The sequence below is a fragment of the Mytilus trossulus genome, chromosome 7, assembly GCF_036588685.1.
Source record: "Mytilus trossulus isolate FHL-02 chromosome 7, PNRI_Mtr1.1.1.hap1, whole genome shotgun sequence".
In the NCBI taxonomy this organism is placed as follows: Eukaryota; Metazoa; Mollusca; class Bivalvia; order Mytilida; family Mytilidae; genus Mytilus; species Mytilus trossulus.
Genome location: NC_086379.1, coordinates 77,209,246 through 77,229,159, shown reverse-complemented (window position 1 = coordinate 77,229,159; position 19,914 = coordinate 77,209,246). Strand labels below are relative to the sequence as shown.

At 29.8% G+C, this 19,914-nt stretch overlaps 1 protein-coding gene across 7 annotated transcripts in view; it reads right to left on the bottom strand.

Moving 5' to 3' along the window:
- LOC134725876 (polycystin-1-like) overlaps positions 1 to 19,914 on the bottom strand; it is an 87,915-nt gene that overhangs the window by 5,633 nt on the left and 62,368 nt on the right. For all 7 annotated transcript variants that reach the window (XM_063590121.1, XM_063590123.1, XM_063590122.1 and 4 more), the window contains 14 exons: positions 15,051 to 15,373; positions 14,588 to 14,731; positions 14,082 to 14,222; positions 13,255 to 13,359; positions 12,456 to 12,583; positions 11,650 to 11,850; positions 11,043 to 11,206; positions 10,476 to 10,702; positions 9,288 to 9,398; positions 4,793 to 5,168; positions 4,118 to 4,412; positions 3,608 to 3,699; positions 1,005 to 1,090; positions 523 to 810 (listed from right to left, as the gene is read on the bottom strand). In XM_063590121.1, coding sequence (XP_063446191.1) covers positions 523 to 810; positions 1,005 to 1,090; positions 3,608 to 3,699; positions 4,118 to 4,412; positions 4,793 to 5,168; positions 9,288 to 9,398; positions 10,476 to 10,702; positions 11,043 to 11,206; positions 11,650 to 11,850; positions 12,456 to 12,583; positions 13,255 to 13,359; positions 14,082 to 14,222; positions 14,588 to 14,731; positions 15,051 to 15,373 — 2,681 coding nt within the window. The remainder of the gene's footprint in view (positions 1 to 522; positions 811 to 1,004; positions 1,091 to 3,607; positions 3,700 to 4,117; positions 4,413 to 4,792; positions 5,169 to 9,287; positions 9,399 to 10,475; positions 10,703 to 11,042; positions 11,207 to 11,649; positions 11,851 to 12,455; positions 12,584 to 13,254; positions 13,360 to 14,081; positions 14,223 to 14,587; positions 14,732 to 15,050; positions 15,374 to 19,914) is intronic.

Genomic DNA, 19,914 nt, shown 5'->3' with positions numbered 1-19,914 from the left:
AGATTTGGCTATACTCCAGGTCCTTTTTGTTTTGATTGACTCCTCCAACATTTTTAATAGGTATTGGATTTTCATATATTTTGGCCTAGAGCATTACTGAAGAGAAATTTATCGTTGAAATTTGAATAAATGTTGGTACAGTAAAAACTGTTAAAAAAAAAAGCATAGTTAAGTTTTTTTTTAAAATACTACTTTTTATCTTTTTCTTTTTGATAATTATTTAACATTTTGTTAATCTTCCACAAATTTCACATCTCATGATAATCAAACACCATAATACCATAACATAACTTGCATAGATTATGTTTTGATCTCTGGCATGTTAACAAGTGTATACAATACAGATTGATATACTCAGTACTATTATACTGCTTTAAATGTATTGCAAAAGTGTACTGGGTACAGCTTAAATAATGATGTAGTAGACAAAATCACAGACTACTACAAAGTTCAGACATGTTTTCTCCTATTATGTGTGCTTCAAAAGAGACATATTTCCCAAAAATATTAAAAGTATCATACCTTTATCATAAGACAGAATATCAGAATGCCTTGGATATATCTCATAGCAACATGTGTATCAGAGATAGCCTCGAAATTAGTAAAACCATTCTTGTTGTTAAAGTAGTCATTAAAGGTACTGGAAGCCTCAGCCACACAACCAATATATAATCCATTAATAACTATGGCCATAAGTGTCGTCAGCATCTCAAACCAATTCCAGGTATGGGTGAAATATTCCTTTCTGTTGTCTTTGATTGCATTGAATATATGGCAAACTAGATAGATATTCACTAAGAACAGGATACACTGTAAAGATCAAAGTAAAACTGTAATTAAAATATCTCAATGATATTTCTACAAAATATAAAATTGGTACAGGTTAGTATTTCTTCGTAATAAGTAATAAATAAGCATTTATTTTCTTGAGAAGACAGTTACTAAAAATATCATAAAAAAACACTAATAAATAGTTTACTAAAGAAGAAAAGATGACAACATACCTGGCAGACCATTAATGGATCCACAACTTCCTGTACAAATCGGAGTAATATTTGACTCTGTATATCTGAAGAAGTGTTCAAACCACCTGAAAAGATTCAGAATAAAATGTGTACACAAGTTTTACAGAACATTTTTTTATCAATGAAACTTTTTTTTAAATAAAAGCTACAATGTATAAATTATCATGAAATCCTGTTTTTAAAACTTTAATCATTTACATATTCTATAAAAATATATTTCAAAATTGTACTTATTATATTTTATCTTACATTTCATAAAAAAAAATCCTGAATAGCGCTTCTGCCATCAGAAAAATTCATTGAAATCGTTTCAAAAATACTTCTGATAAAATTTATTGAGTACATACTATCTGTTTTTATTTGATTTGGCATTCTTGTAATTTATTTCAAATTTGGTATACCTGAATCTGAAGTATATGTATATAACATACTAGTAATATTTAGTTAGTTTTTAATCTATTGATAACAAAATCAATATTTATACCAATAAAAACAATATTCAATAATCTTTTTACAGTGTTGAAAAGGTAACCTTTTAGAATAAGTTTATTTAAAGGGGTGACAAGTTTACATGGATCATTTCTAAATTTTCAGGCACGGTTTACAACATTTCCGTAAAAATGAGGATGTGCTATCCCGTTTGAATTAAGTTTTCTACAGGTACAACCAAACTTCAAAACCAAATCTTTATATCTATGGAAAAATTTAGTAAAGGTTTTAAGTAATTTATGGTAACGATATCCCTGGTTTAATAATTTACCAGTAATACATAGGTTGTGTTCGTTAAATACAACGTCACAACAGACACGGGCAAAACGAACAAGTTGTGAAATATAAACACCGTAAGATGGTGCCAAAGGAATATCACCATCTAAAAATGGAAAATTAACAATAGGGAACGAAAAATCGTCTCTTTTGTCGTAAATTTTAGTGTATAGTTTCGCGTTTAAAACTGAAATATCTAAATCCAGGAAAGGACAGTTATTACCGAATAAATTTGATTTATTTAAAGTAAGTTCCTTGGGGTAAATTTCAGCAGTATATTGAGAAAATTCTTGATTATTTAACGAAAAAATATCATCAAGATAATGGTAAGTGTTGTTGAATTTATCAATTATGGTGACTTGAGAAACACCGATACCACTCAGATTACAATTCTACCTTGACAGGTAAGTTTGTATCTAGCCTATAAAATACTTATTTAGCCTTGAGAATTGAAAGGTCAGTTTATCCCATTCATACAAAAGAAGTTGGTAAAATTGGCTTCATGCCATTTACCTTGTCCAAAATTAAGGTCACTTTATTGTTATTGTGATATTGTAAAAGTACAAAAGAACCCTATATTCTGACCAATGCTTAAACTTTGTGCATCTTGATTTAATTGTTCAAAATATGTTAATGTTGAAATTTAGGGGTTACTTTCGGCCTTTTTTTTTACGTGTTAGTTTTCTTTTCAGATATAAAAAAAACTATCGGCTAGACTTTATAGAAATAGACTATGCTTGCAGGTTCTCTTGTTTTTTGTTTACACCAAATTCTAAAGGATTATAATTTAGTTGTAAAATATTTTAAACGAGAGCTGATTTTTTTTTTTTATCTTTTAATGTGAATTGAAGGTTAAATAATTAAAATGTGAATTAGAATGAAGAAAACATCTTGGTCCCAAAAAAAATCATCAATCAGGATATAAAATTCCAAATATTAATTTATTATACTAAAATCAGTTCATATAGAATAAACTTTATTGATTCCTTTTAAATTGAAATCTCAAGCCACTGTTTTGCATGTTTAGATCATGCCCCAACAGAAAACCAATAAATATGACAGTACAATGTACTCAATGCACAAACACATAAGGTCACTGTGAAATAGACATCTAGGACAGGAGCAAACTGTCAGTTATACCAAACCAGTTTTACTAGATCTCTAGTTTAAAACCAGTTTGACTAGATGTGTAGATTATTCTTGGAATAACAATGGTGTGGCCTATATTTTGACAAGGTAAATAACATGAGGACCTGGATGGGTTTTTAAATATCTGTATTCTTTAAAGTTTTAGGGCATTTTCTTTTAATAGCCTTGAAATAACTCTCATTCTGTAAAATTCTCATGAAAATGATTTTACTATTTAGTCTTTCTGTTACAAGATTATTTATCAATTATGTTCATTGATCATGATTATATTATCAGTATTGCATTACAGTTACCTAAGTTACCTTTTTATTATGCACAGTTATTCTTTATACTTTTGCACTGCAGTAAATTATTCTCTATTCTTTATTTTGATGTTCATTTTCTCTATTCTCTATTTTTTTTGTTGCTATTACATGTATTCTCTATTCTGTAAACCCCATTCTGATCCTCATAGGTAAACTCCTATTGTATGAATGGAATAAACTGACCTTTCAATTCTCAAGGCTAAATAAGTATTTTATAGGCTAGATACAAACTTACCTGTCAAGGTAGAATTGTAATCTGAGTGGTATCGGTGTTTCTCAAGTCACCATAAATGCAATTTCGACAGATCTTTACTGAGTTTAGTCATAAACTATGCCTGTATTGTGGTTTGTAGTATAACATACCTGTAAGTGGGAACTCTATCATTAAGTTGACAACAGTAGTTAGATCATTGGCAGCACTATACATGGTAAAATCTATAAATATGGCTCTGGTTCTAAAAAAGACAGTACACATGTATTGGAATAAGATAGGATATTTTTGAAAAAATGTACACTTCTTTAGAATTAGGTTCTGATTTTTTTGATTTTTAAAAATCTTTTTCAGACCTATTTTTTTTCAAAAAGTCAACTACCTCAGTCTGCATTTCTCTTTTTAAGGAGTCGTCTTAAATATCATAAACTCTTAAACAGGTTTGTCAGAACTTTAAGCTAGATTTATGTACAGTTACCAACATGTTTACAAAAGTCCATGCCTGATATTTTTCAATAAGCAAACTATCCACAAACTGAATAGTTAAGAAAATTAAAAAAATAATAATGATCTAACTGAACATGGCTGCAAACAAGAAAACAAGAACTGTTCTTTTGAGTAAAAAAAATGTATACATTCTATACAAAGCAATGACAACTTACCTTTCATCAATCCAATTCTTTGCCTGCAAGTCTTGTAATTTTGTAAGAGTATCATTGTATGTTGTCCCTAGATTCTGCACATACCCTCCTCCGCCATATGTATAAACGTAACCATAGCGAGTTCTACTTCCTGTTTGGGAACCAGTTGAATATTTCCATGACAGATTCTGTGAATAGTTCCATCCTTCGCTATAGTTATTTTCATCTTCATTGTAACCATAGTTACCCCAGCATGTCCTGTTAGTGAGACTGTCCAGTCCAGAGTGTAGTGGGTGTTCTGTTGCCGGACAGGGTTCTAAAAATAAAATAGTCCATTTGTTAGTTTACGAGGAACATGTTTTATCTTTTGACCATAACAATGATATAAAAACACAATATAAAATTTGTTCATTCATAATAATTATTATCTCATTTAAGTATTCAATTAACATATGACTTTGACAAAAGGATAAAGGCTTGGCTTCTCTGTCAACATGTCTTTTAAAAAAAATCTCATTGGTCATTTTTATTCAGATTATTAGTCATTCCTTATAAAACTAAATGTTACTAATAAAACTGTGTGCTCTAAACTGAAAACTGTGAGAAGCTTAAAACTTAAATAAGTTTACAAAATATTACTAAATTATCTAAGCTATTCAATTAAAGATATCATTTTTTCTATTCAATTTGTTTTACCTTCAATACTTCTGACAAGTCTCATACGAGCCACTCCAAGTAGTGTACCAAATTCTAAATCTGTATACAGTTCTCTGTGATGTAAACCAGAAACCAGTACAGACTGGCTCCAGGCCCAGAAATCATCCACATTACTCATATTAACAAACGATTTCTCTGTACCAGGTATAGTTGGCTGGATTATGGAGGTATCAACCGATGTCTTGAACAGATATGTGTCGTAACTGAAGTTGACGTAGCACAATGTCATCACCAACCAGAGGTAGAATATGTACGCTGTAAACTGTCTTAGCATCAGCCTCATTCTCAGTATCTTGTGACCTTCTTCTTTGGCATTCAACAGGGCAAACCCTGCCAGTGGGGTAAACTTGTTTTCCTAAAATTAAAATTTCATTTATGAAGAAAAGACAGCAACAAAAGACTACAGAATTAAAATTAAAGCCATCTTTCCTAAACTAAATACAAAACACTTTCCTTTTTCCTTCACAAGTGATTTTTAAAACTGCAAAAGGAACTTTTAAAAAAAGACAACGTGCCTTCCCCATTGTCATAAAGTTAATTCAAGATTATTTCATTCATATGCCTATCAATGTAATATTCTATAAGAACATCAAAACAAAAATTTCTACTAGAGGCCTATTTGTTATTTGTGTTGTTGGGTTGTTGTTTTACATTTATCCCACATCTCCTCTTTAATTGTTTCTTGTAAATATGATATCTACCTTGACTGTTTCATTAGAGGTGTCGACTGTTGGTTGTATAAATATGATATTTACCTTGACTGTTTCATTAGATGTATCGACTGTTGGTTGTATAAATATGATATTTAACTTGACTGTTTCATAAGTTGTATCCACTGTTGGTTGTATAAATATGATATTTACCTTGACTGTTTCATTAGATGTATCGACTGTTGGTTGTATAAATATGATATTTACCTTGACTATTTCATTAGATGTATCGACTGTTGGTTGTATAAATATGATATTTACCTTGACTGTTTCATTAGATGTATTGACTGTTGGTTGTATAAATATGATATTTACCTTGACTGTTTCATTAGATGTATCGACTGTTGGTTGTATTAATATGATATTTACCTTGACTGTTTCATTAGATGTATCAACTGTTGGTTGTATAAATATGATATTTACCTTGACTGTTTCATTAGATGTATCAACTGTTGGTTGTATAAATATGATATTTACCTTGTCTGTTTCATTAGATGTATCTACTGTTGGTTGTTATATATGATATTTACCTTGACTGTTTCATTAGATGTATCGACTGTTGGTTGTATAAATATGATATTTACCTTGACTGTTTCATTAGATGTATCCACTGTTGGTTGTATAAATATGATATTTACCTTGACTGTTTCATTAGATGTATCAACTGTTGGTTGTATAAATATGATATTTACCTTGACTGTTTCATTAGATGTATCGACTGTTGGTTGTATAAATATGATATTTACCTTGACTGTTTCATTAGATGTATCGACTGTTGGTTGTATAAATATGATATTTACCTTGACTGTTTCATTAGATGTATCAACTGTTGGTTGTATAAATATGATATTTACCTTGACTGTTTCATTAGATGTATCAACTGTTGGTTGTATAAATATGATATTTACCTTGACTGTTTCATTAGATGTATCAACTGTTGGTTGTATAAATATGATATTTACCTTGACTGTTTCATTAGATGTGTTGACTGTTGGTTGTATAAATATGATATTTACCTTGACTGTTTCATTAGAGGTATCGACTGTTGGTTGTATAAATATGATATTTACCTTGACTGTATCATTAGATGTATCGACTGTTGGTTGTATAAATATGATATTTACCTTGACTGTTTCATTAGAGGTATGGACTGTTGGTTGTATAAATATGATATTTACCTTGACTGTTTCATTAGATGTATCAACTGTTGGTTGTATAAATATATTTACCTTGACTGTTTCATTAGATGTATCGACTGTTGGTTGTATTAATATGATATTTACCTTGACTGTTTCATTAGAGGTATCGACTGTTGGTTGTATAAATATGATATTTACCTTGACTGTTTCATTAGATGTATCAACTGTTGGTTGTATAAATATGATATTTACCTTGACTGTTTCATTAGATGTATCAACTGTTGGTTGTATAAATATGATATTTACCTTGACTGTTTCATTAGATGTACCGACTGTTGGCTATATATATATGATATTTACCTTGACTGTTTCATTAGATGTATCAACTGTTGGTTGTATAAATATGATATTTACCTTGACTGTTTCATTAGATGTATCAACTGTTGGTTGTATAAATATGATATTTACCTTGACTGTTTCATTAGATGTATCAACTGTTGGTTGTATAAATATGATATTTACCTTGACTGTTTCATTAGATGTATCCACTGTTGGTTGTATAAATATGATATTTACCTTGACTGTTTCATTAGATGTATCCACTGTTGGTTGTATAAATATGATATTTACCTTGACTGTTTCATTAGATGTATCCACTGTTGGTTGTATACATATGATATTTACCTTGACTGTTTCATTAGATGTATCAACTGTTGTTTGAATAAATATGATATTTACCTTGACTGTTTCATTAGATGTATCAACTGTTGGTTGTATAAATATGATATTTACCTTGACTGTTTCATTAGATGTGTCGACTGTTGGTTGTATAAATATGATATTTACCTTGACTGTTTCATTAGAGGTATGGACTGTTGGTTGTATAAATATGATATTTACCTTGACTGTTTCATTAGATGTATCAACTGTTGGTTGTATAAATATATTTACCTTGACTGTTTCATTAGATGTATCGACTGTTGGTTGTATTAATATGATATTTACCTTGACTGTTTCATTAGAGGTATCGACTGTTGGTTGTATAAATATGATATTTACCTTGACTGTTTCATTAGATGTATCAACTGTTGGTTGTATAAATATGATATTTACCTTGACTGTTTCATTATATGTATCAACTGTTGGTTGTATAAATATGATATTTACCTTGACTGTTTCATTAGATGTACCGACTGTTGGCTATATATATATGATATTTACCTTGACTGTTTCATTAGAAGTATCAACTGTTGGTTGTATAAATATGATATTTACCTTGACTGTTTCATTAGATGTATCAACTGTTGGTTGTATAAATATGATATTTACCTTGACTGTTTCATTAGATGTATCAACTGTTGGTTGTATAAATATGATATTTACCTTGACTGTTTCATTAGATGTATCCACTGTTGGTTGTATAAATATGATATTTACCTTGACTGTTTCATAAGATGTATCCACTGTTGGTTGTATAAATATGATATTTACCTTGACTGTTTCATTAGATGTATCGACTGTTGGTTGTATAAATATGATATTTACCTTGACTGTTTCATTAGATGTATCAACTGTTGTTTGAATAAATATGATATTTACCTTGACTGTTTCATTAGATGTATCAACTGTTGTTTGAATAAATATGATATTTACCTTGACTGTTTCATTAGATGTATCCACTGTTGGTTGTATAAATATGATATTTACCTTGACTGTTTCATTAGATGTATCAACTGTTGGTTGTATAAATATGATATTTACCTTGACTGTTTCATTAGATGTATCGACTGTTGGTTGTATTAATATGATATTTACCTTGACTGTTTCATTAGATGTATCAACTGTTGGTTGTATAAATATGATATTTACCTTGACTGTTTCATTAGATGTATCAACTGTTGGTTGTATAAATATGATATTTACCTTGACTGTTTCATTAGATGTATCAACTGTTGGTTGTATAAATATGATATTTACCTTGACTGTTTCATTAGATGTATCGAATGTTGGTTGTATAAATATGATATTTACCTTGACTGTTTCATTAGATGTATCGACTGTTGGTTGTATAAATATGATATTTACCTTGACTGTTTCATTAGATGTATCAACTGTTGGTTGTATAAATATGATATTTACCTTGACTGTTTCATTAGATGTATCGACTGTTGGTTGTATAAATATGATATTTACCTTGACTGTTTCATTAGAGGTATCGACTGTTGGTTGTATAAATATGATATTTACCTTGACTGTTTCATTAGATGTATCAACTGTTGGTTGTATAAATATGATATTTACCTTGACTGTTTCATTAGATGTATCGACTGTTGGTTGTATAAATATGATATTTACCTTGACTGTTTCATTAGATGTATCGACTGTTGGTTGTATAAATATGATATTTACCTTGACTGTTTCATTAGATGTATCAACTGTTGGTTGTATAAATATGATATTTACCTTGACTGTTTCATTAGATGTATCGACTGTTGGTTGTATAAATATGATATTTACCTTGACTGTTTCATTAGATGTATCGACTGTTGGTTGTATAAATATGATATTTACCTTGACTGTTTCATTAGATGTATCAACTGTTGGTTGTATAAATATGATATTTACCTTGACTGTTTCATTAGATGTATCGACTGTTGGTTGTATATCAATAGCATCATCATCAATAGTATCTTCCTTCTTTAGTACACTTGATGCATAGAATGCTATCACTAAAGCCTAAATAAAACAGTTACAGTTCTTTATAAATAAGACAATTATATAGTGGAGCAAAATTAGATATTGTAGAAAGCATAAAAACATTTTTCATGAATAAGACTTGTATAATGAATGATATCTGAACAGCATTCAACAGGTACGTATTTTACCATATGGTTTCATGCTTTGTTGAACACATTCATTCAGAAAGCCCTCCATAGATATTTTCAAAGGATGCAACATCGTTTCTAAAGGAGTAGGTCCAGTAAGACCCCTTTTTGGCTCCAAAATATAGCAGTTTTACAAAATTGTTAAAATGTATACTTTTAATTATTTATTGGACAGTAGAATGCTTCTGCTACATAAATGTTGGCTGTTTTTGACAATTAGATGTATATATATCGTGTACTAGCACCATTAAGTCATGCTAAATTACTGAATTCTTCACAATTCTAGCATTTTTGGTTAAATTTTAGACGGTTTCCGTGTAAAACGAAAGTGGCTACATTCATGTTCATCCAAAATATTTAAATGCAAGTTGTATTTGATGATAATACATAACATATATAAAGGTTGAGGATGAACACAGATGCGGCCACTTTCTTTTTTAGACCAAAAAAACATCTTAAAAGTGACATTTTTCAGCATATTTGGTAGATTTTTCATATTTTAGATTAAATCCAAGTGTTTTTAAATAACTTAGTTAGTTAAAATCTTTCACATAAATTAATCAAATCAAATAAATTAGACAAGTAAGTGTTTAAAAAGTGGTTAACATCTTTTGTCAGATGAACCTAGAATTTGAGGCCAAAATCGGTCCTTACGGGACCTACTCCTTTGGTTCATTAACATTTAATGAAATATTCTATTAATAAAACAGTCTTTTTTGACAAGTTGATTGGAAACTCAATTGTTGAAGAAGATTCCATTTTCAATGGTATACATGTATTTTGAAACAAACTTGGTGTTAAACAAAATCTCAATGTCATCCTACAGCTATAAAAGCTAATGTATAAAGGCTAATGTTTATTAGGTTTGCAGCATTGAAGTAATACATGTATATTGATTTAACTACCACTATTTATCATGTTCCCATACCTTCAATGGTTCTATAATGATGAATGACATAGCAATACAGAACAGTAACGCCAATATCCATTGTAGGGCTATATCTGCTCCAAATGTCTGACCGTACAAGATAACCATGATGACGGAGGTGACACACAGTACAAAGCAGATCACATAGGCAACATAGACAAACCAGGCAGGTAATGTACAGCTCTTAGAACCGTCACGCTTCTCTAATAACTGAAGATCTTCTCGGTCTGAAAATAAAGGTCAAAATAATGACATAAAACTAATAATAATAATAATAATAAATTCTTTATTTAGAGAGGGTAAACTCAGTTAGTTACAATAAACTAATCTTCCCTGAGGCCCTCAAATGAAACTGTAATCCAGAGAATAAAAGTACCAACAGCCAAGCTTATAAATATTTTAGTATGGAATTAGTAATGGTCGACACACAATAGAGCTAAGAGAAAGTCAAGATCAGACTATAAATACTCTTATAAAGACAATTTTCAAAACATTCATAAACACATAATCATTTACTAATAAGAACACCTTTTCAGAGAATTGTGATCAATGAACTCTGTAACATACCTAATCCTTCACTGGACTGCTGGGCTAGTCCCATGTCTGGTTCTAATGGACCAATTCCTTCTACTGCTGGCATGGAAGTACCTTGGATTGTAGTTGAATCCATTGAACTAGAGGCTCTCAGTTTATTAGCCCACATAAAAGTACTTCCAGCGGAGGGCAGTTTTCTAAAATATAAAGAGATAAAAATAATATTGAAGGCTACTACTTTACTAGGAATTCAATCAGTATCAGATAACTGTAATTGCTTCTTTCAATCTTAATAACAGAAAATGTATTTTTCCTTTACTTAAAAATCAGACGCATAAATAACCGCATGATTACTAGAAATAGGACAGGACATAAATGATCTACAATTGGGCAATAGTCATGTGTTGTTTGTCTTTGTATGTAAATCTGTCATCTTTCAGGAGTTGCTTGTTGTTTGGTGTGGTCTGTGCTTTTAAGTTTTTACATTAACCATGTATGTTTTATTGTATTAAAACGGTATTATAATTTATGGTACATATTTTTGGGGATAAAATTTTCCCCCAAAACTTTTACTTTTTAAATTAAAAAAAACACACTAGCAGTACACAATGTATTAAACCCAATTAAAACTTATAAGTACCTGTCTTGTCCATTAATCGTAGGGTCTTCTCGTGGGTTATATCCCTTGCCTGACTGTGATGATCCAGGTTTACCGTAGGACCCAATGGTACTGGTAGAATCCCTTTTACGTAATGGACGGGATCTTGATTCTTTTCCTTCATTGTCTGAATTAAGGATATCATCTATTTCTTTCCATTCAGTTTTCTTGGTACCTGATCTTCTACAATACATAAATCTCAGACTGTAGAATTTCATTTTATTGTATTCTATTATTTCTTACCCTTAATACAAAGGAAAAAATACCTAGAAGATGGAATAAAATTCTGATCATCTACAATACTTTTCTCATCACAATTTAAAAGATTGGTATCTCACAATAACAATTGAATACAAATAGAAAACTAAACAATGTTAAAAACATTATTGTCTTTCATCAGTGGTTTATTACCTATTTTAAACAGATTATTAAAACCTTCATAAGGTCCTATTGACAGTTAATAGATTTTAAAATATACCAAAGATAAAGATGATTATCAACTGATCATGATGGCCTTCAAAGAAAACAAAAATGAAAAATAATGTTACTACCCTTGCATTGTCATTGCATTTTGTCAAACTATCTAAACAACATTATTGATGGTTTTTTTGTCTTTAATCACCTCATAACTTTAAAATTTAGGATATATAATTAATTTTATTTTAAAATTTAGGATTTGTAATGAAATCTATTTTAAAATTTAGGATTTGTACTGAAATTTACTTTAAAATTTATTATTTGTATTTAAACTTATGTATTTGACTGAATGATTGTCTCCCATCACTTACTTGAGTGTAGATTTTCCTCCTCCTCCTCCCATACTGTTACGTTTCTGTATGAGGGATTGTTCTTTAGTCATACATTCTGTCTCTACATCATCTAAATACTGAAGAATTCCATCAGCTACCTCTTTCATCTGTAGTAAATATATATTTTACTTATTCCACATATTTTCAGATATTTTTCTTATTTTTTGTTAAAGTCTTTTGCCTTCCTTCTCCTTTTCTTAGTTTTTTCTTCATCTTTATGAATATTTTTTCTTACACCTATTTTTCGTCTTTCACCATCATATTTTTCTTTTGCAAATTTTTCATAAAAATTATCAGGAAAATTATCGAGAAAATTAAATATTTCCTTTCAGCTATTTTTGCCAACTTTTTCCCTAAAAATTACAATAATATTAGTTACATAGTGTGCAATTGTCCTAATATGACAATTTTATTGACCTGATAAATTCCGTAGTAGGACAAGTGAACAATGTGCAACGAATTTATTCTGATTTTGTGATTTTACATAGTATTTTATTCAAATTCAATATTAAGACAATATTCACCCAATATATTTTAGACATTTAATCTAAAACTGTGAAAAATCAAAAATATTAGAACTATAAAGCAATTCAAATTTCATTTTTTTTATTAGGTAAATGGTAAAAGGGAGATAATTCCAATTGAGGTAATAAATAAGGGAGAAAAGTCCAAATGACATATTCAAAAAAATTGTACTGAAATTTATTAGGACAATATCAGCCATTCAAATTGCGATAAATTACTCTAAATCAGGAGAATATAGTTTATTATCGCTTACCTCCTCTTTTTTGTTTGTATTGCTCTCATTCTTGGTAATGTATGTTTCATCTTTATGACCTACTTCTGTTTTAGACCATAAAGTGGGATTGTTAGTTCTCTTTAACTGTAAAAAAAAAAATCAAATTATTACTGCAATAGTTAACAGCCCTGCATTAGGTTGTAAATGTTCCTCTATTGGAAATAATGTTTTTGCTTTTAAAAAGTGTTTTTTTAAATGATTTCATGAAAACATGAAATATAGACCAACTCGTAAGTACTATTTTAAGGTTTTTCAATAGCCCACTTACAAGTTTGTTGACATTATTTGTGCGTTTCGGGGCATTGTAACTTCCTTAACATGTTGAGCTAGTGGTTGAAAAATATGATGCTATATTGCACATATTATTCCGCAAATCAAATTATTATACTTGATAATCAGCATTGCTGTCAGTAGGAAATTGTAACTTAGTACCTATGAAGCAAACATTATTTATAGTTTATCTTGCGTAATCACAAAGTTTAACGTTAATAGTGCAGGGATACAGACAATATCCTTTGTCTGGTATATGACGTCATAGCCATGCCAATAATTGACAACCTTTTATTAAGGACATAACTGGAAAGTAGTCTTTTATATTTAAACCGATGTAAATACTAAACCATTCATTTTCAGGTGAATCAATTTTCATAAAATGAGGGAAAATAGTGGCATTTACCAATTTTGCATTCAATGAAATACAAATATTTTGTTGAACCTTAACTTCATGGATCCCCATGGATAATTATCAAGAAAATAATGGTGATAAAATACTTTTCCTTTACAGTAAGACTACAGCCAATGCATACCTTGCTATCTGTACTAGCTCCCATACTACCAATACCACTGTCAATGGAGTTCACAGCTTTACTTAGACTGTCATCTGTAGCTTGTCTTGTTATCTTCAGAGTTCTACTTCTCCTTAGATGGTTACGGGTCATACTTGCTTCCTGTCAACATAAATACACAATTATACACAATTTTACAACACAAAAATTCCAAAATCTACTTAAAAATGTTGACATCTTATACAACAGATCTTTGCTGGTCTCATTATTCCTAATTTGTTTAGGTTTTAAACTACTGTAAATTCAGAAATTACTGTGAGGTTTTCATTATTGGGAAAAATGCTACTGAGTTGAAAACACAATTATTTAAACTCACATTTCGAAATATTTTATATGAATTAAACAGGATTTTTCATAAAATTGTAAAAGTTAAATTCGCAATAATAAATGCACACAATAATTTCTGATATACAGTAATTAGAATTTTAAAAAATGACACATTTTTTTTACTATAATTTAAATCTTACCACTAAGGAGTCTGTAGTGCTTTCTCTGTCATAGCATGATAGTAATTCATCGTTGGTTTTAAAGGAACCAGCTAAGTTTGGATCATAGTCTATCTCAATAGTCTGAGCTGTTCCTATTCTCTGTGCTGGCTCAAATATGTTAGTCTGTAATATATAAACATGCACGTTTGTAAGTGTTGAGATATGTGTGAAAGTGGCCATGTGCTTTGTGATTGTTCTCAATAGATAATAACTATTGGTTTTAAGGTACTGATCATTGTGAACCCATGTTGAATTTAAGGTACAGATCATTGTAAACCCATTTTACACTACAAAACATAAACTTTGTAAAAGGGAAATATTCTTCTAAGAAAGTTAACATTAATGGTTAGAGAACATATGATAAAGCAAACAGAGAAAAGGTACCCACTGCCCTAAGTTAGTTGGAAACATAGAAAATATTTGATACTTTTAGATTTCTTACCTTAGATTTACTTCTCTTAAACATCCAGATGATTATTAGTGTGAATGGGAAGGCTATAACATTGGTAACAAGAGACAAAACTACTTCTTCCCAGCCAAATGCTGATATATTTCCATTATCCTCCTGTTTCAACAGTCCATACCAGATGGCATTGATGGCCATGAATGTGTACAGAATAGTCACTACACAAGTTGCTCGCTGGACACGTGTAAACCTGCTCATTGCTGGTCGATCAACGACAGAATACCATAAATGACGATCCGCCATACAGTTTGAAACAGCTCTGCTAAACATTCTGCCAAATTTCTGAATTTCTGAAGAACCTACAAATTTTATAAGTAAATACACAATTAATATCTCGTCAAATTAATCTATTTTCTCTATTTCATAACATGTTTACAGTCTACAGTATAAACTGTGCATTCATTTATTTTTCAAGAGTATTCATTTTAGTAGCTTGAGAGAAAACCATATAGAAATATTGCAAATAAAGCCCTTATGAACTTTGTATTTTGTTAATCACTGGAAAATCAAATTCTGTATTTTCAAATGAAAAAAAGCTAAAGATTAAAGCGCAACTAATTTAAATAAGTTTTTTTTCTTCAATTTCCAGACTAAATTTGCATATTTACAAAACGTTAAATTAAACCTAAACAAGGGTTACACTAATGACTGGACCGAATGACAGGACCGAATGACAGGACCAAATGAAAAATGCTAATAACTTTTTCATTTCTCAAGTGATTGATCTCAAATTTGAAATATAATAAGATTTTATCATTTGATAAATAGATTTAAGAAAAAAAAATTAAAAAAATAAAAGAAACTTTAGAAAACGTGACATGACCAACTCTGACAATGACAGGACCAACATCGAGAATGACAGGACCAAATACAAATGCTAATAACTTTTTTATTTTTCAAAGGAATTACTTCAGATTTAAAATATAAAATGATATGTCATATTTTTAAACCAAAATGCTATAAAAAATATATATTTATTTTCAAAAACTTTCGAAAACGTGACATGACCACCGCTGATTGAAATGACCAACCTCAACAATGACAGGACCAGATGAAATTGCTAATTTCTCTTTTATTTCTCATATTATTTTTCTGAAATTTGAAATATAATAAGATTTCATCATTTGATAAATAGATTTAAGAAAAATAATAAACAAAAATTGTAAGAAACTTTAGAAAATATGACATGACCAACTCTGATAATGACAAGACCAACATCGAGAATGACAGTACCAAATACAAATGCTAATTACTTTTTTATTTTTCAAAGGAATTACATCAGATTTGAAATATAAAATGATATGTCATATTTTGAAACCAAAATGTTATAAAAATTATAGATTTATTTTCAAAAACTTTCAAAAACGTGACATGACCATCGCTGACTGACATGCCCAACTCGACAATGACAGGACCAGATGAAATTGCTAATTTCTCTTTTATTTCTCAAAATATTTCCTGAAATTATATTACATGTATTAAAAGATCTATGGGGGAAAAAATTGTAAGAAACTTTAGAAATGTGACATGACCAACTCTGATAATGACAGAACCAAATAAAAATGTTCATAACTTTTTTTTATTTTTCAAAGAAATTCTCTCAGATTTGAAATATAAAATGATATGTAATATATTGAAACATTATGTTATAAAAATATAGTTTTTTTTCAAACACTTTCTTAAGTTCAAACATGACATGACCATCGCTGACAGGCAGGACCAGATGAAATTGCTAATAACTTTTTATTTCTTACAAAATATTTTTCTGAAATTTGAGATAAAATTATATTTAATACATGAAGATAAGAATAAAACAGAAAAAATATTAAAAGCTTGCTGTAATGTGACCTAGAGCTTGAGAATCTTTGTAGATTTATTAAATCTATTTCTGTGAAAGTCTATCCTCCAAGTAAGTACAACTAAATGTTTCATGATTATTCTTTGGAGTAAATATTTATCATATTAATTGATTTTTCACACATGCTATATCTTAAATATGTTATATATCATTGTAATATCTTCTCTGTAACTATGTATTTGGTTTATGGGAATAAAGATCATTCATTCAGAATATTTTGTTTATTAATTAATGGTCATAAATTGACACTGTCAGAAAACAATTAAAAGGTAAAAAACAAAAGGTGTGACATAAGCCACAAATAAGTTGATAAATTCAATTAAGATTGTGATGACAGTAATTGAAATCACATAATAGTTCATGTCGTTGTTTTTATTAACAGTTTCAGAACCGTAAATAATTATTTCCATGTATGCTTGAGTATATGCAGGGTACATCTTGATAGTCCCCCCTCAAAATAAACAAATAAACATTTCTTGAAGTTTGCCCGATCCTTGCATGCACGATTTCTTGGTAGTTTTAAATATTTTCACAAAATATACTGAATCAAACATTTTCACGAACTACTTTAAAATGTTTGATACCTTTCCAAAGCGGCTTAAATCGGGCTTCATGATGACAAGAATTATGATGATAATTCAATAAATCTTAATTTATCTATAGTTTATTATGAACTATCTCTTAAACTTTAAAAAGATTATATGTAATAGCATATATAAATATTTCAAGATCTCTTTCTTAAATATACTGATCATTCGCGGTAGGTCTTTTCACCACCGAACACCACCGCGCACCGCCGAACACCACCGAACAACCCAAAAATTAATTTTTACATCTTTTTTTTGTTATAAATGTGACCTATATATGAGGGGGAGGACAGGGGTAAGGGAGACAGGGAGAAAGGGGGTAGGAGAAAGGAGAGGAAGGCTGGGAGAAAGGAGAAAAAGTTGGAGAAAAAAATAAAATATGAAAAAATAAAATATCTCTTTTTTCCGGTAAATAAAAAAAAAAAAAATAAGGAGAAGAGGGGTAGGAGAAAGGAGAAGAGTGGTAGGAGAAGGGAGAAGGGTACCCCCCTGTCCTCCCCCTCATATATAATATTTAAGTTATCAATTCTACAAATTTTAAGATTAAGAGACCAAATATCAACATCGAACAGACAAAGAGAGTCTATAACGTTCACCACTGGACACCTCAAATATTTTTTTTCTTCATTTTACTTCTTTTTTTTATAAAATAGTTATACCACTAATAAGAAAAGAGACAATGTTAAAATCATGAACAAAATTTAAATATTTAATACATAGTATAAAAGTCCAAGGTAATAGATGTCACATACAATGTAATCCGGCAAATAGTGATTAATCCGGAGAAGGTTTTCTGTTGATATTGATTATCGACTTTTTCAGAAAAATGACGCATATAACAATAAAAAAAAATGTCAAATTGTATGTAGTTTGATCGGTTTTATCGTTTAATTGCATAAAATCACTGATTTTCTTAGTGGTTGATGTTTTTTGGGGTGTTCGGCAGTGTTCGGTGGTGTGCGGTGGTGTTTGGTGGTGAAAAGACCTACCCGATCATTCGTGTCTTTTTGTCCTGTGACCCTCTGTCCGCCAACATACGTTTAGTAGCTAGGTCAAGATATTTAACCACCATAAAATATATTTTCCTGAATTTACTAATTATGGATCAGAATTGAAAAATTTCAGTAAAATAAGTCGGAAAGAAATTAAGATTTTTTCATCGGTCAGATAATAGCCGATGTTGGTCAGGTCACACAACTGCAAGCTTTCAATACTTTTTTTCTATATTTTAATTTTTTCTATATTTTTCTTACATGATGTGCGAAATGGTCTAAATTGTCATTAATATTTCAAATTTGAAAGGAATATTCTGACACATGTAATGCATAATTAGCATTTTTATTTGGTCCTGTCATTAATTGTCTAGGATTGTCCTGTCATTGACAACATTGACCAGGTTACATTACAGCAAGCTTTTCATACCTTTTTCTTATATTTATGTATAAAATGGAATAATATTCAAATATTTTAAATTTCAGAGAAATATTTTGAGAAATAAAAGAGTAATTAGCAATTTCATTTGTTCCGGTCATTGTCGAGGTTGGTCATGCCAGTCAGCGATGGTATGTCACGTTTTCGAAAGTTTTTGAAAATAAATCTATATTTTTATAACATTTTGGTTTCAAAATATGACATATCATTTTACATTTCAAATCTGAAGTAATTCCTTTGAAAAAAATTAAAAAAGTTATTAGCATTTGTATTTGGTCCTGTCATTCTCGATGTTGGTCTTGTCAATATCAGAGTTGATCATGTCATATTTTCTAAAGTTTCTTACAATTTTTTTTTGATTTTTTTTCTTAAATCTATTTATCAAATGATGAAATCTTATTATATTTCAAATTTCAGAAAAATATTATGAGAAATAAAAGAGAAATTAGCAATTTAACCTGGTCCTGTCATTGTCGAGGTTGGTCATGTCAATCAGCGATGGTCATGTCACGTTTTCGAAAGTTTTTGAAAATAAATCTATATTTTTTATAACATTTTGGTTTAAAAATATGACATATCATTTTATATTTCAAATCTGAGGTAATTCCTTTGAAAAATAAAAAAGTTATTAGCATTTGTATTTGGTCCTGTCATTCTCGATGTTGGTCCTGTCATTGTCAGAGTTGGTCATGTCACGTTTTCTAAAGTTTCTTACAATTTTTTTTAATTTTTAGCTCACCTAGCCCAAAGGGCCAAGTGAGCTTTTCTCATCACTTGGCGTCCGGCGTTAACTTTTACAAAAATATTCTCCTCTGAAACTACTAGGCCAAATTTAACCAAACTTGGCCACAATCATCATTGGGGTATCTAGTTTAAAAATTGTGTCCGGTGACCCCGCCAACTAACCAAGATGGCCGCCATGGCTATAAATAGAACATAGGGGTAAAATACAGTTTTTGGCTTA